The 16,569-nt window shown below is 37.7% G+C and overlaps 1 protein-coding gene across 1 annotated transcript in view; it reads right to left on the reverse strand.

Annotated features, from left to right (window-relative positions):
- Positions 1-448: 448 nt before the first annotated feature.
- LOC150077571 (PP2C-like domain-containing protein CG9801) overlaps positions 449-16,569 on the reverse strand; it is an 83,211-nt gene continuing 67,090 nt past the window's right edge. Inside the window, exons 5-6 of the mRNA XM_090385947.1 lie at positions 13,317-13,518; positions 449-1,314 (exon numbers count right to left, since the gene is read on the reverse strand). Of these exons, the coding sequence (XP_090242073.1) occupies positions 449-1,314; positions 13,317-13,518 (1,068 nt within the window). The remainder of the gene's footprint in view (positions 1,315-13,316; positions 13,519-16,569) is intronic.

The following is a 16,569-nucleotide window of genomic DNA, read 5'->3' on the forward strand; positions in this document are numbered from 1 at the left end:
CCACTGAATAACCATCTTCATAAATATCCCAAATGACAAATTGCATAATAAAATTATGATTAAAAAAAATATATATATATATCACCAGAGTAATCAATGGTCATGATTGGTCCTACAAAAACAGGTCAAAATAAAGTGGGGAAAACTCAAAAGAAATGTATGCGTGAGCGTGTGTACATATATATATACACACCAAAACACATCAAACTGAATTTAAAATACACTAGACTAGTTTAAGTAGTATTGAGCACATTTTTGACATTTTCATGTAAATAACTGGTATCTTCCTGTCAGAAAACAATGTAACTGCTAGAGAGCAGTAGTAGTTGAACTACTTTGCCTAACTAATGTTGTATTAGTTTTCTGGGTTCCAGAAAAGGGATGGAGGGGAAAAAAATCACAAGGAGATGTAAATAAAGAAGATTAAATGTTAAAATGGAATTTTAAATTAAATGGTAGACTCAAAATGAGAATCAGCATTCTGATGGGATGTAGCTTCATGAAGCACAACATTGCAATTATTGTTAGATTTTACTTCTTTTGGGCGCTTGAGTGGAGACCGAGTTTTGTAATTCCCCACTTTGTAAGCTACTACGGAAACATGGTCAAGTTTCCCTGGAACCATAGCAAGTTTTTCTCCAACCTTTTTCCTTCGAGATCTTTGTTCTAATTGTGTATCTGGGTCCCCTTCCTTGTAGAGTTCTGGATCCTCAAGAATTCTTCGCTTTGCAGCTGTTAATTTCATGGCAAAGTCAATTAATTCTTCACACAACTTTTGAGCAGATTCACATGGTCCATCTCCTTCATGAACACCATTATTGAGAAGGTCCTCCATTCTCAAAAGTGTCAAGTCATGACGTTGATGTGCCTCCACTACTGGAAGACTCAGTTCAGTAGGTACTGGTTCTTTTTCATGAAGATTACTGTTTTGTCTTTTCAAACCATGTCCCTGGCTTGTACTATTTTGTCTTTTTAGCCCATTACCATGACTCCGGCTGTTCTGGCGCTTTAGTCCACTTTCCTGAGCATTACTATTCTGTCGTTTTAAGCCAGAAGGATTCTTACTATTTTCATTTCTACCATCTACAGATGATCTATGATGAGGTTTATCTGCTTTTTTTGGAACAGCAAATTTTCCAACTACAGGATCAAAATTATCTGATATGCCATCACTAGCAAGAAACACAATGTCACCAGGGTCAACAGTTGTCATGGAAACTGTTAGGTTATTTAGTTCTGGATTCTGTCCATCAACTGGTCCCAGGGCACCAAGAGCATCTCTCATATCTCGCATAGAATGGATATCATGTGATCCTAGGAAGGGAAAAAAAAAAGAAAAATTATTTACAATATATGGTTCACACAAAATTCTTTGATTCACCCTCCCCCAGCAAAAAGACTAATATTCTCCAAAGCAAAACAAGAATTGCCCCTTAACTTGTTGTGAAGAATGTTATTCTGCATGTTTTTGGAATGTTAAGACAATCACACTGAACACTACATACATTGAAAAATCATGTATCTGATTCAATCCATAAGAAGATTTAGACTCGAGTATTTTATTCTAAAACTGCATATGGATTATCAGTGAACCATACTAGATGCACTATAGATCATGTTTACCATCTGTCAGCAGATTCTGAAGAATCTCTTTTCATATTTTACCACATTTGCCCCTTTATGTGGACACCAGTACATGGTAAGGGGACCTCCTAGTGTTGCTGCTGATCCTCCAGATTAGCATCACTGGGATCCAATGCCCACAGCCTAGGTTTCAGGCTATGATCATAGAAATCCAGCATGTCTGTCGTGTGCTGTGACCAGTGGAAACTTTGAAAGGGGGATCCTGGTGGTCGAGGGTCCAGTTTAAATGCACCACTTTGGCCACTACTTCAACAAAATGGGTGGTACTGGGATGGGTCACCCAGCATCAAAAGGCTAGGGGATTTGCCTGCAAGGGTCAACTGTGCCAATGCCATGCCCCCACTCTTGCAGTCCAAGAGACGGGATTCAAGCTGGCAGGGGTGTGGGATGTCAAAGCTACCCATGAGTGGGTAGCCTTGGCATCCCACTCCCAAGAGCATTTATTGCTTGCCACTTTGGTTTCACAGTCATGCAATGTGAGGGTTATCAAAAGACAATGCAGCATGCCTCTGACCATGTCAACCCTTGGGCAACAACTAATGGGTTCAAGTTTTCATCCCAGAAGACTATCTGTGTATACTTTTTTCGTAAACAAAACCTTCACCCTGAACCAGAACTAAAGCTCAGATAAAACATCATTCCAATAGCACTTGAGACAAAATTCTTTTAGGGCTGGTATTTGATAATACAGTCAGTCCTCGTACAGCACGATAGTTGCATTCCTAGAAACCCTCGTGCAATGCAAAATCGTGCAATATAAACAACAGGCCCTATGGGAAAAATGGGGTTAGGTGCCGACCACCCAAGATTGAACACACATTTATAACCAAAACATTACCAAGCACAATAAATAATTGTAATAAAATACTTACGCATTTTATTACGACTATTACGTAATAAAATATTGCTAATGCTTTTACTTCTATTGTAAGCAAACTTGTTTTTTGTTTGATTTTCTATCCAAACAGATGACAGCCGTTCCATCTCTAATTCTTTGTGTCTTAATCTAATGGATTTTAATTACACTTTGAGTTGTTCCTGCTATGAAACTTGTTTTTATTTTCTCCGCATTCTTTGTAATTCTCGGCGTTGCCTCATTTAGGTCTGTAGCACGTGCATTATCACATGGTCTTTCATTTCGCTCAAAGCGTTTCACAATTTCATATTTTTTCTCTATCGACAGAGGCGGACTGGCCATAAGCCTTACCGGGGAAACCCCCGTGGGCCAGAGCCCGGTGTGATTTTGGCCATAAACGCTAGTGTGAGGCCACTACAAATTTTCCCGGGTAAGAATTTTTGACCCAGTCCGCCTCTGTTTATCGATATTGCTTTTCTTTTTCTCTCTGAATATGCAGTAACTTCACCAGGACGCTTCCTTTTCACACCTTTTAAGTATTTTACTCATTTTTAGGGAACAAAGCACAATTACAAAACGAGGAGGCATGCTTGATACACATAAACAAAGCTGCGCGCGTGTAGCAACTGAATAAACAACACCGTAAAGGCAGAGATACACTATTAACACCTCACATTTTACTAAAGCACATTTCTGGGGGTTACTACCATAAAACAATAAAAATAATTTCCAGTTTCGTTTCTGCTAGTGGAATCTGTTATAAACTGGTAGTAAACTTGATCTAATTGCATTTGCGATTATACCGATAGCTGGAATTGTGTTGGTTTTTACGTTATTATGGTGAAATGTGTTTCCCCTTCACTGATATAAAAAACATAAATACATTTTTAGAATCTTCTCTTTATTCCTATCGTGTTGCGTTCAGTTGGGGTGATTCTGCGTTCGACTACCATTTCTTGTAAACACAAAGGCGAATCGTGCATAAGCGAATTCTGTTTGTGTTATATAAGATATCGTTCCCCTATTTATAAATCGTGTATGATCGAATTCGTGTAGTGTAAACACGTGTTATACGAGAACTGACTGTAAGTTGATAATAATGCCTGTCTATTGTCATTCACCTCTCTCTCTCTCTCTCTCTCTCTCTCTCTCTCTCTCTCTCTCTCTCTCTCTCTCTCTCTCAAACTTACAGGAATTGTCACTTGGCCATATCATAGGCAAAAAATCAAATCTTACAGAATTTTCTTTTTCCTGAAATGAACAGATTTATATGACCACTTCTAACTGCTTCCATAGCACCAACACAAGTAGTATGAGCCACACTGATAGGTGTAATATGGCCTAATTAGCCACTGCAACAGAAAATCCAATAATAACAACAACAATAAGTAACGTTTTGCTGGATTCTAGGGCATTCTGGCATTCCTGAAAATAAAAGTGAACCTTGCCACTAAACACCCTCAACTTGCTCTCTTACAACATCTTAATGTTCCTTATGCTAACTATAAACTTATCATTTGCAAAGCTTGTTACAATTGATCACAGATCTGGAAACGTAATACCGAGAAACTATCACATAAAGCAAAATCCAAATATGTGACCCTCTGATCACTTCCTCTGGTCTGTTTCCAGTGAAACAGATGAGAGAAAGTGGTATTGGCAAGACCGAGAATTGGGCAAACCCCTCTTCCTGTTGTAACGAATGGGTCTGGTGTACTGGGGTCCATGATTATGAAAAATATATACAGTGATAACCCAGTTTAATATAATACAATAAAATATACAATAGTATATTTTATTCAGAAATCTGTATTCAGAAGCTTTCGAGACTGTAGCGTCTCTTTTTCAACTGATAATTTGATTTGAATACAAAGTATATAGTGCATTGCACTATATATGTTGATAGTGCACTTGCACTATATAATTTGATTTGAATACAACGTATATATAGTGCATTGCACTATATACGTTGTATTCAAATCAAATTATCAGTTGAAAAAGAGACGCTACAGTCTCGAAAGCTTCTGCTATTGTATATTTTATTGTATTATATTAAACTGGGTTATCACTGCATATATTTTTCATACCCTCTTCCTGTTATTGGGAGAAACCCTCCCTAGTGCTCATCCTGTCATCCTAAGTTTACAGCCTTTGTCCCCTATATTTAACCATCTGCTCAAGCACTTTTCAATCATTCTCCATATTTAATGTTTCTCAGGATTTTTCCTTTCTCCTAGGAAAAATGAAATTATGCAAATATAGAAGAACTTTTACTCTATTTGAAGCATATTGACCTATATGGAAGCATATAATTCAATATCTATGATGATAAACTATGGGCAGACACGATTTAGCCTGTAGCTCTTGTGTCGTTAAACCTGAAAACAACAATAATAAACTATGCTACGAAAATAAAAGGATAACCAAACCATCCAATCTATAAAGCACTCATTTCTCCACATGGGGAAAATATATAGAAATCATATCTCTCCATAAATCAATCTACAGAAATAATCTTCAAGCCTTACTTACCGAATAAAAAATTAAACTCTCTAGTACTTCCCCCCCCCCCAATACTCATGCATTTATTATATTCAATTGTGTGACTTTTCACTACTAAAGTGGGGGAAAGTATTTTCCTCCAACAAAACATTCAGTAACTGCATGCTCCTGCTTCCTCTCAACCAGCATATTCAGTATACACTCCAATTTACTCAGATGGTTTCAAATCTGGAAGTAGCATTGGCTCAGCAGTGGTATTTTGGATCATGATGATATTTCCCAATATCACCATGGTCCAAAGACTTCCATGCAGTAGTTATGCCTGCCAAACTTTATGCAATCAAAATAGCTCACATTTGGAATAAATCTGTATCTCAGCATCATATATATATGGACTCGATCAGTGCAATCCAAACTATATAAAAGAAGAAAAGGCACAATACTCGGTTACTTCAGCAAATTTCGAATAGTCTCTAACAAGAATAAATGATAAAAAAACAAGTTACCTGCCTTTGTTGGAACCTTAGTCAAACAGGCATCCCAGGAAATGCAGTAAGTGTGGACATGGTGCCAAATTAGCAGATTATGTGCACCACATTATCACCATTTAGTGCACCATTAAATGATTATAAATCTATCATAAAGGATTGGTGTATTGAAAAATGGCAATAGAGCTAGCAAACAATAAGCTATACGGCATAAAACCAATCCTCAAATCATGGAAAGCCAGTGTTTGAGATGACACACACGAAGAAGTACTAGCCAAATTAAGGACAGGCCACACCCCTATCTACTTACATTTTCTGTTTCACCTCAGTGCTCACATTGTAAGAGCCAACTTATTGCCCAACACTACCATTGTGGAATGCCCTTTATAGGACAGAGCATGACAAGCAATGTTTTACTTGAAATTTATGATAAATGCTACACACTCCATGATCCACATCTTACATGATGATCTGCAAGTGGCGTAATGGCCTGTGTAGCTCTTGTACCGTAAAACCCTCACAACAAAATGGCTACTTTGCAAGAGGACTAAATATAATTTATCAGTAACCACTCTTCACGAATGATTCTGTTATATAAAAAGTGTGAGTGATCATAAATTTTGGAAGAAGGTGTTGAATCATTTCATAATGGATGTAATCTGGTCCAACAGCACTTGCTTTGGTAAGAAGCTATTTTTAACACTTGTGTAGTGAAAATTTGATTTGAAGATAAGTGCCAGTGTTTCATTCTTTTTGCAACATCGTCTTGCTCCCCAGTGTTCTTGGTCCTCAAAAAGAATGAAACACTGGCACTTATCTTCAAATCAAATTTTCACTATACAAGTGTTAAAAATAGCTTCTTACCAAAGCAAGTGCTGTTGGACCAGATTACATCCATTATGAAATGATTCAACACCTTCCTCCAAAATTTATGATCACTCACACTTTTTACATAACAGAATCATTCCTGAAGAGCGGTTACTGATAAATTATACTTAGTCCTCTTGCAAATAGCCATTTTGTTTTGAGGGTTTTACGGTACAAGAGCTACACAGGCCATTACGTCACTTCCAGATCATTATCTAAGATGTGGATCATGGAGTGTGTAGCATTTATCATAAATTTCAAGTAAAACATTGCTTGTCATGCTCTGTCCTATAAAGGGCATTCCACAATGGTGGTGTTGGGCAGTAAGTTAGAAAAGGTTTCTTCAAGGGCACTGACCATTGCAATTGAATCTCCAGTAGCAGATTCAACTGAGGTCATTGTCAGTGAGAATATGCTCTATGACGCATCCCCTTCCATTAATACGATCATTACACCACAAGGTATTATGTCCATTGAAGTCCTTAGGAAGTTAAACAAGAAAAGGCATCTGTGTAATCAGATCAAGGTCTGTCTGCAGGATGCCAGTCCTAGATAGCAAATCTAGGACTGACATCCTGCAGACAGACCTAAGTATTAGATTATTAATACATGGAATAGACTTAACAAAAATTCCAATGCAACTGTGACTGCATGCCACTGTGTTTACCATGAACAACAAAGGCTGAAATGGGGTCTGCATGCCCACAAGGAGGGCAACTCCTCCATGAGTGGGAGCATCCATAACTCTATCTTTAGAGCTGATAGTAATTAGCATTAGTAGAGGCATATAATGCAAAAAAGCAAGCTTATGCACCATCAGCCAAAAAAAAAAAAAAAAAAAAAAAAAACCACTCCCATTTCACCCCTCTATTTGTTCCAAATACCTGTCCAGCTCAGCCTTAAATTTATTTAGGCTATCAACTATCACAACAAAGGATGATGGAAGTCGGTTCCACCAACCAACTACCCGCTGGCTAAAGGCAAACTTCTGCACATGTCTTTCCTCAATTTGAATTTATGCCTTCTCAGGTGATTATTCTGAGTAAGAGAAAGAATCCCATCAGCATTGAGCATGCTCAAACCATTCAAAACTTTATACCTCAATCAGATCACCTCGCACGTGCTTAGTCTCCAGACACTAATTTTCAAAACTTAAGCCTTTCTTCGTTAGAGCAACCCTTTGATCCATTCATTAATCTTGTTGCCCTTCTCTGTACTCGTTCCAACAGCTCAACATCCTTCTTAAAATGAGGCCTCCAGACCTGTATACAGTACTCAAGGTGTGGCCTGACCATTGCCTTATACAAGGGGATAATCACCTCCTTATCCCTGCAAGAAAAATTCCTGTATATCATTGACAAGACACCATGAGCTATTCTTGCAGATCATCTGCACTGCTCAGTAAACTTCATATCTGCCTGCACAATTACCCCCAGGTCCTTTTCGTTCTCTACTACTGTCAGTGTAGTACCACAGAGTTGATACGTTACTCTGGGGTTACTGCTTCCCATATGTAGTACTTTACATTTGTCAATGTTAAACTTCATTTGCCACCTCTCAGCCCATCTGCTCAACATTTTCTAGATCCTGTTGCAGCAGCGTACTGTCATTAGTGTCCTTAACAACCCTGCCAACCTTCGTATCGTCTGCAAACTTGGACATTAAGCTTGATATACCATCATCAATATCATTTATAAATACAGAAAACAACAATGGACCCAACACTGAACCCTGAGGGACTCCACTAATAACATTAGTCCACGATGAGCAGTGACCATTGATTACCACTCTGTCTTCTTCGACTCAACCATCCCTTTATCCATAGAAGCAATTTGCCTCCAATGCCACACTGCTCCAATTTGTTCAGCAGTCTTCCATGTGCAACACTATCAAAAGCCTTTCTAAGATCCAATATATGATATCAAAGTTATTCCCTGCATCCAGTTCCTTTGTGACCACATCGTAGTAGTAGTAGTAGTGGATGTGTGACGCAAGAAAGCAAGTGTATGAGCTTATGCAGCATCAGCCAAAAAAAAATCACACCATTCCCTCCAAATGCCTGTCCAGGTCCTCCTTAAATTTATTCAACCTATCAACTTCCACAATGACAGATGGAAGTTTGTTCCAGCAATTAACCACCCGCTGACTAAAGGCAAATTTCCGCACATCTATTCTACATCTGTCCTTTCTTAATTTGAATTTAAAAAAATCACACCATTCCCTCCAAATGCCTGTCCAGGTCCTCCTTAAATTTATTCAACCTATCAACTTCCACAATGACAGATGGAAGTTTGTTCCAGCAATTAACCACCCACTGACTAAAGGCAAATTTCCGCACATCTATTCTACATCTGTCCTTTCTTAATTTGAATTTATGTCCCCTTAGGTTCGTAATCTGAACAAGTGGAAGGATCCCATCAGAATTCAGCGTGCTCAACCCATTCAAGGCCTTATACACCTCAATCAGATCACCGCGCAGATGCCTAGTCTCCAGCCACTGCAATTTGCAGAACTTAAGCCTCTCTTGGTAAGAGGATCCCTTCATTCCCCTCACCAATCTTGTTGCCCTTCTCTGTACACGCTCAAGTAAATCTATATCCTTCCTAAAATGAGGCCTCCAGACCTGTACGCAGTACTCAAGGCGTGGCCTGACCATTGCCTTATACAGAGGGACAATCACCTCCTTTTCTCTGCAAGCAAAATTCCTATATATCATTGACAAAACCCCATGACCTGCCCTGGCAGCCTGTCTACATTGCTCAGAAAACTTCATATCTGACTGCACAATTACTCCCAAGTCTTTTTCATATTCTACCACCTTAAGTGTAGTACCACACAGTTGGTACGTTTCTCTGGGGTTACTTCTACCCATACGCAGTACTTTGCATTTTTCAAGGTTAAACTTCAGTTGCCACTTCTTAGCCCATCTGCCCAAATTATCTAGATCCTGTTGCAGTAGCGCACTGCCATTACTGTCATTAACAACCCTGCCAACCTTTGTATCATCTGCAAACTTCGACATTAAGCCTGATATACCTTCATCAATATCATTGATAAATATACAAAACAACAGTTGACCCAACACCGAACCCTGTGGGACTCCACTAATAACATTAGTCCACGAAGAGCAGCACCCATTGATTACCACCCTCTGTCTTCTCCCACTCAACCATCCTTTTATCCATTGTAGCAACTTACCCTTAATACCATTCTGCTCCAATTTGTACAATAGTCTTCCATGGGCAACAGTGTCAAAAGCTTTCCTGAAATCCAAATATATGATATCAAAATTATTTTTTGCATCCAGTTCCTTTGTAACCACATCATAATATCCTATTGAATTTGTCAAACAAGACTTTCCCTTAACAAACCCATTCTGTGTCTGAATTATTGCTGCAGTCTTGTCTCGATGATCCTGCAATGCATCTTTAACCAGTGACTCCATTATTTTACCCGGAACAGAAGTTAAACTAACTGGTCTGTAATTACTCGTGTCACCCTTCAATCCCCCTTTGTGAATTGGGGATACATTTGCACATCCCCAGTCCATGGGAACCTCCCCTGAGTCCAAGGATGCTCTCATAATTCTTGGACTCAGGGGAGGTTCCCACGGACTGGAGATGTGCAAATGTATCCCCAATTCAATAGTATCCAATCAAATTGGTCAGGCAAGACTTTCCCTTAACAAAACCATGCTGTCTCCGAGCTATAACTGAAGTCTTGTCTAGATGATCCTGCAGTGCTTCCTTTAACAGTGCCTCCATTAATTTTCCTGGAACAGAAGTTAAACTAACAGGTCTATAATTACTTGTGTCGCCCTTTGATCCTCCTTTGTGAATTGGGGTTACATTTGCACATCTCCAGTCCATGGGTACCTTCCCTGAGTCCAGAGAAGCTCTCATATTTATGGCTAAGGGTTTGCTTACTTCCTTTGCTGCCTCCTTTAATATAACTGGATAGATCCCATCCACCCCGGATTCCTTTTTTATGTTTATCTTCAACAATTTCTCCTCCACTTTCCTCTCAGTTATTACAAAATCATCTAGCTCACTGCCAGAGTTCAATTTACCTCTGACATTCCCCTCCCTGAATAATTCCTCATGTGTGAATGTAGATGCAAAATACTCATTTAGTTTGTTTGCCACCTGAGCAGGATCATTAACAGTTGAACCATCAATATCCAGTGGACCAATCTGATTCATCCCTTTCCTTCTAGAGTTTATATAGATAAAGAACACTTTGCTGGTTTTCTTTGCATCCTTTGCCAAAGATTTCTCATAATCTGCCTTTGCCTACCTAATCTCCTTGGTTATAGACCAGCTTATATCTATCATAAGTTTTCATGTCACCCATTAAATTTATAATTTTAGTAATTTTGTACACTTTTGTAATTACATGAGATAAAAAAATTGAATAAATAATTCTATTTACATGTTCGTTAAACATTTCTTTTTTGCTTCAATCAAATTCAGCATGCATAGTTGCGAGTGCTGCATAAGCATTTTGGGAAATTCCGACTTACGTAAATTCCGTGGAACACAACCCTTATGTAAGTCAGGGAGTGGCTGTATTCCCAATGACAAGAATTATGGCAGAGAGAGAGACAAAAAATGAATTATACCAGGTAAAGCCTATAACTTAAATATGGTAGTCTAGTCTAGTCTGTGCTTCCAAGTCTGGGCAACCTGGGAGTGGGATTGCTGGCACCCACCAGTATTGCATTAACTCTGGTGGGTGCGGGATTTTGTGCACATAAGCACATATAGGATAGTACCCAGGCCAGTGTCATCGTGCCTGGGGATGGACACCAGGTGTTGGCTGCTCCCTGGTGGCAAAGTGGCCTAGAGTTTCTATGTCATCACAGTGAACAAAGGTGGAGAGGCTACTGCCTTGGAGTCACCATGATACACGTACACACAAACAAAGTCTAGTCTGTGCAAGAATCAGAGCGAGGAAGTTGTTCTTGCTCAATTCTGCATAGGACAGTCATCTTGCACATTCATTCCTGCTGAGGGCAGATGGCCCTACTAAGTGCGAGTCTTGTGACACCATTTTATCTATAAAATATATTTTAATCAATTTTATTAATTTTACCCATGCTCGGCAATATATGTTTTACCACTTTTACTTATCTGTTTGGGCCTTATATACTCGGTCAGCTTTTATTAGACAATGGCCACGTGTCAGGTGTTTTTTAAATATCTACAATTTTATATATATATTTTTAGTCTAAGTATACCATCATTTATTCTATTTTTACGTTTGTGTATATATCTTGACACAGAAACCTTTTCAAATGGTTACCAAAAATCCTTATCTCTTATTGAATGGCTGTGGTGCACTACAACTTAATTTGCTTTTGAGCCAGAAAAACAGAAACCAATCATCTCTCTCTCTCTCTCATCTTGCCTAAAGACACCTTAAACCACTAGCAACATAGTTGATAAATTAGATTTCACTATTGTTCAATGTATTTTTGGAAGTCTGTTTAGATGATATGCCTAATTTAATGGTTTTCTTTCAACACATGTTCGAATGCCCTCTGCTTTCGAGGTAAGGATGTAAAGAAATAGAATTTATTGGTTATTTTTAATTTAAATTTGAAAGTTATGTTAAAAGTGTTTATTCAGAAAATGTTTTAACCCACATTTTAAAGTTTAAAGGAACATTCTTTCACATTTTTTAACATTCTTAATATTCTTTCAAATGCTGGGCAAAGCATGACTCTGTCTGTCCCTCATTAGAGGTTACTATATAAGCTTGAACAAGTTGGGATTACTGGTAAGATTCTAAGATGGATTGATGTGTGACTGCAGGGCAGAAAACATAGGGTTGTGATTAATGGATATTCTTCAGATTGGTGTAACATCAGGAGTAGAGTCCCTCAAGGACCACTATTGTTTCTCATTTTTATAAATTACATCAACAAAGGGATAGAAAGCATGATGCCAAAATTTGCAAATGCCGTAAAGACTGACACAGTCGTTAACGATCAGTTCCAAGCAGCGCTCCTTCAGTTAACACTTGAATGGACTTCAAAGATGGTCAGAGAAGTGGCAGCTATGTTTTAATGCTGCTAAATGCAAGGTAATTACATTACCTTGCATTTAGTCTTGGGGAGTAGCAACTACCAAATAAATTATACACTTGGTGGGGTTGAATTAAAAACAATGGAGAAGGAAAGGAATCTGGGAATTACAATACGGGCAGATATAAGTTTTGATTTATCAAATGTTATCCTGAAGAAATAGGGAGATCATAATCCCGCTGTATAACGGAATTCTAAGGCCACATTTGGAATACTGTCTTCAAGTATGGAAACCATCTGAAAAAAAGACATTGAGCTTCTTGAAAGGGTCCAAAGATAGGCAATTTGAATGGTGAGATTGGCAGAAGGATGACCATATGAGGAAAGACTCCAATTATGTGAGCTACAGAGCTTGGCAACCACCTACCTCAGAAGTGACCTGATTAACATTTTTAAGGCTCAGAAAGGGATTAGCAAAATGAATGAATGTGGAATTCTCACTGTTATAAAGAATTTCAGAACTAGGGGCCATAAATTCAAATTACAGGAGTTTGTTTAGATTAGATTGTAAGGAAGTTTTCTTTTAGTCAGAAAGTCGTTGCTTGTTGGAACAAGTTACTCTTGCAGGTAGCTGAGACTGACAGTTTGAACAAATTCAAGTCAACTGGATTGTTACCTGTATGAGGAGGGAAGCATATAATTTGAATTTTCTTATCTACTTGGTTTTTTTTTTTTTTTTTGTTTTTTCCAGCAAACATCTGTGGCTTCCTTGCACTATACGGCAAATACTATTATTAAATTTATATGATTATTGCTGTGTTCTATGTATTATACAAGTTCACAATACAGTAAATACAGTAAATTTGGTTATTGTGGCAAAAAGTGCAGCTTCTTACACAACATTAAGAAAATTATTTTAAAATAATCTTACCCTGAGTGATCTCTCTCACACCATGTTTTTGGCTATAAACATATGCCAAACTATCTCCTACGTTGCATGTGCAGACAATAAATTTTTCAGAATTCCTCATCTGACACACAACAGCTGCACAAAGAGTGGTCAATTGACCGTCTTCTTGTAGGATGAGGTTATGAGCAGCATGGAAAGACCTTAATAAACACACAAAGATGTCCTAAAAATATATATATACCAGTCATCATCTGAGGATTCTTTATGGTAGTTTTATAATAATTTCCTTTAAATTAAATAATTAGTAAAGAAATAAGGATATTATTACTTATTTTAAACAAAGGAGTCCTAATTCTAACCATTCTTATAAATGGAGTACTCCCCACTCATAGTCTCAGATTTACTGGAGAGTATAAAAATAAAATAAAGGATTTTATTAATTTTTGATGATGCTTTGACATACCAAATAAAAAAACAAACCACTTGTGGAAAACTACACACAAAACAAAATAAATTATCTAATTAACTTTTGCACATTTGTGAAATGTGCAAAAGTAATGCACATGAAATGAACTGCTAAATTCTGTCAGCAATTGATTGAACTTTCAATAAAATTTTCAGTTTTGTTCTGATTTCAGCTCAGTTTACATAGATGATCAATGCAATGTTGGGTCAGTTTGGTGTGACATAAACACTGGGAAAGCAAAAATGAGAGTAGGAGTGTGTTATAGACCTAATGACTCTGATGAGTACAATGAACAACTGTACAGAGAAATAGTGGGCCAATAAATCAGATTGTCTTATAATGGGGGATTTTAACTTCCCAGATATGGACTGGAACTTGTGGCTTGGTCACTTGCACACCAGCAAGACTTTTGTGGACTTACTGAATGATTGTTATCTCCAGCACATCAGGTTGTCACTCTAACATGTTAGAGAGACAACCTGAGAGAGTAATACTCTTGATCTAGTTATCAGCAGTGCTTATTTGTACATTTAAGAATTTGCAGATAAAGGAACAACTTCTGCAAATAAATAAAGAAAAAAAAAATAGATAAAGGAAAAGGTAGTGTACTGATGTGGAATTTACTTAAAGATGTAACTACCATCAGGGGTAAAGGGAAGGGTTTTTGCTTTCGTAGAGGTGACTACATTGGTCTCAGACAGTTTTTAAATTTTATACAGTGGGACCAACTGATGATATTACCAATAGCAAATTCTAAGTGGGAAGCATTCAAGGAAGTTATTGTGGAAGCTACTAGCTTTTCATACAGATTAAGAAATAATGTTCAAGGTTTAGGCCTAAATGATTATCAAATGAACTAATGAGACTCGTGACAGAGAAGAAAAATGCATGGGATGCATATAAATTATCAAGCAACTCAGAAGCCTATGCCAGATATAAGCAAGTCTGTAATCAAGTCACAAAGGAGGTTAGGCAAGTGAAGGCAGATTATGATATATCTTTTGGAAAGGATGCTAAGTAAAACAGCAAAAACCTCTTTAGTTATATAAACTCTAGAAGGAAGGTGATGAATCAGATTGGTCTACTTGATATTGAGGGTTCGATTGTTGATGATCCCACTCAGCTAGCAGACAACCTGAATGAGTATTTTGCATCTACATTCGCACATGAGGAGTTATTAAGGGAGGAAAATGCCAGAAGTTTATCAAATTGTAACAGAGTGCTTAATGATTTTGTAATATCTAAGAGCAAAGTGGAGGAGAAATTGTTGAAGTTAAACATAAGAAAGGCACCCAGGGTGGATGGGATCTATCCAGTTATATTACAGAGAAGGGTAACAAGATTGGTGAGGGGAAAGAAGGGGTGGTCTTAACAAAAAAGGCTTAAGTTCTGGAAATTGCAACATTTGGAGATTAGGCACCTGCAAGGTGATCTGATTGAGGTGTATAAGGCCTTGAATGGGTTGAGCAGGCTCAATTCTGATGGGATTCTTTCTCTTGTTCAGATTACAAACCTGAGAGATGCCTCCGTAGCCAGATGGGAAGGAGCAGCAGTGTGTAGCACACGCTTCTTGATTAGACCGGGGTTCGAGCCCGTCACCACCAAATACGGAAGATGCGGAAAGGTCAGGGAATGACCACCGCATATCCTGGAGCAATATAGCCTTAGTTGCTAATGCTCCTAAAAAACCAAATAACAACAACAACAAACCTGAGGGGGCATAAATTCAAATTGAGGAAAAATAGTTATAGAATAGATGTACAGAAATTTGCCTTTAGCCAGCGGGTAGTTGATTGCTGAACAAACTTCCATCTGTTGTGGAAGTTGATAGCTTAAATAAATTCAAGGAGGAACTGGACAAATGTTCAAAAGGAATAGATGTGTGAATTTTTTTTTTTTTTGGCTGATGCTACATAAGCTTTCTTTCTTGCATCATATGCCCCTACTTTTATGATAGCAAGAATTTTGGCATGGGTGCACCACCAATAAGCTTTTACTAAATTAAACCTGTAATTACACACTGGCAGTCTAGTCAGCACAGGATTCACCAGGATAAACAGTGTTGAATTGTTAAAATGGTATCATAATGCATTCCTATCTGTGATACCATTTTAACAAATCAACACTGTTTATTTTTATTCTATTAAGTGACTATTACTGAGTCTTATACGCTCAGTCAAGTTTTATCATACAATGGCATTTGTGATATATTCAAGTTTTTACTCCTTATTAATTTATATAATTTCATTTTAGGTGTTTTTACAGCTTTATCTCTTAACTGCTTTATATTACATATTAATTAATTATACTTTTTTATATCATACCATTTGACTTAGCCATGTGCCAAGTAAAATGACATATTATACATTTGACTTGGCCTTAGCTGCTAATGCACCATTAAAAATCTAAACAAACCAACTAACAAAATTACATACATTTAAAATTCACTGAAAATTCAACTTGTCACATTGTGACAAGTTGAATTTCCAGTGAAACCCTACTAGTATGCCTTCAGTTCAGAAGGTCCAGTTTACTTTGCTTTTGAAGTTTACATAATCAGAATGCATACTAAACAATGCTCCTAATATAGAGGAATTATTTTCCTTTATACAACAAATCTAACAAAACATGAGTTGAGTTAAGGACCCTAGAAAAGAAATTGACACAGGGGCATCTGACTTTACATGCCCTTGTGTCATTAAACACTTAAACAACAAGTGGCTCAACACTATGGAAATCATCCAGAAATTGACTGGGAAGTGAATGAGGAATCTCTGAATAGCCCACACATGTCATGTAATTTTCATG

Source organism: Mastigoproctus giganteus, chromosome 12 (genome assembly GCF_048544385.1).
Source record: "Mastigoproctus giganteus isolate SK-2022 chromosome 12, ASM4854438v1, whole genome shotgun sequence".
NCBI lineage: Eukaryota > Metazoa > Arthropoda > Arachnida > Uropygi > Thelyphonidae > Mastigoproctus > Mastigoproctus giganteus.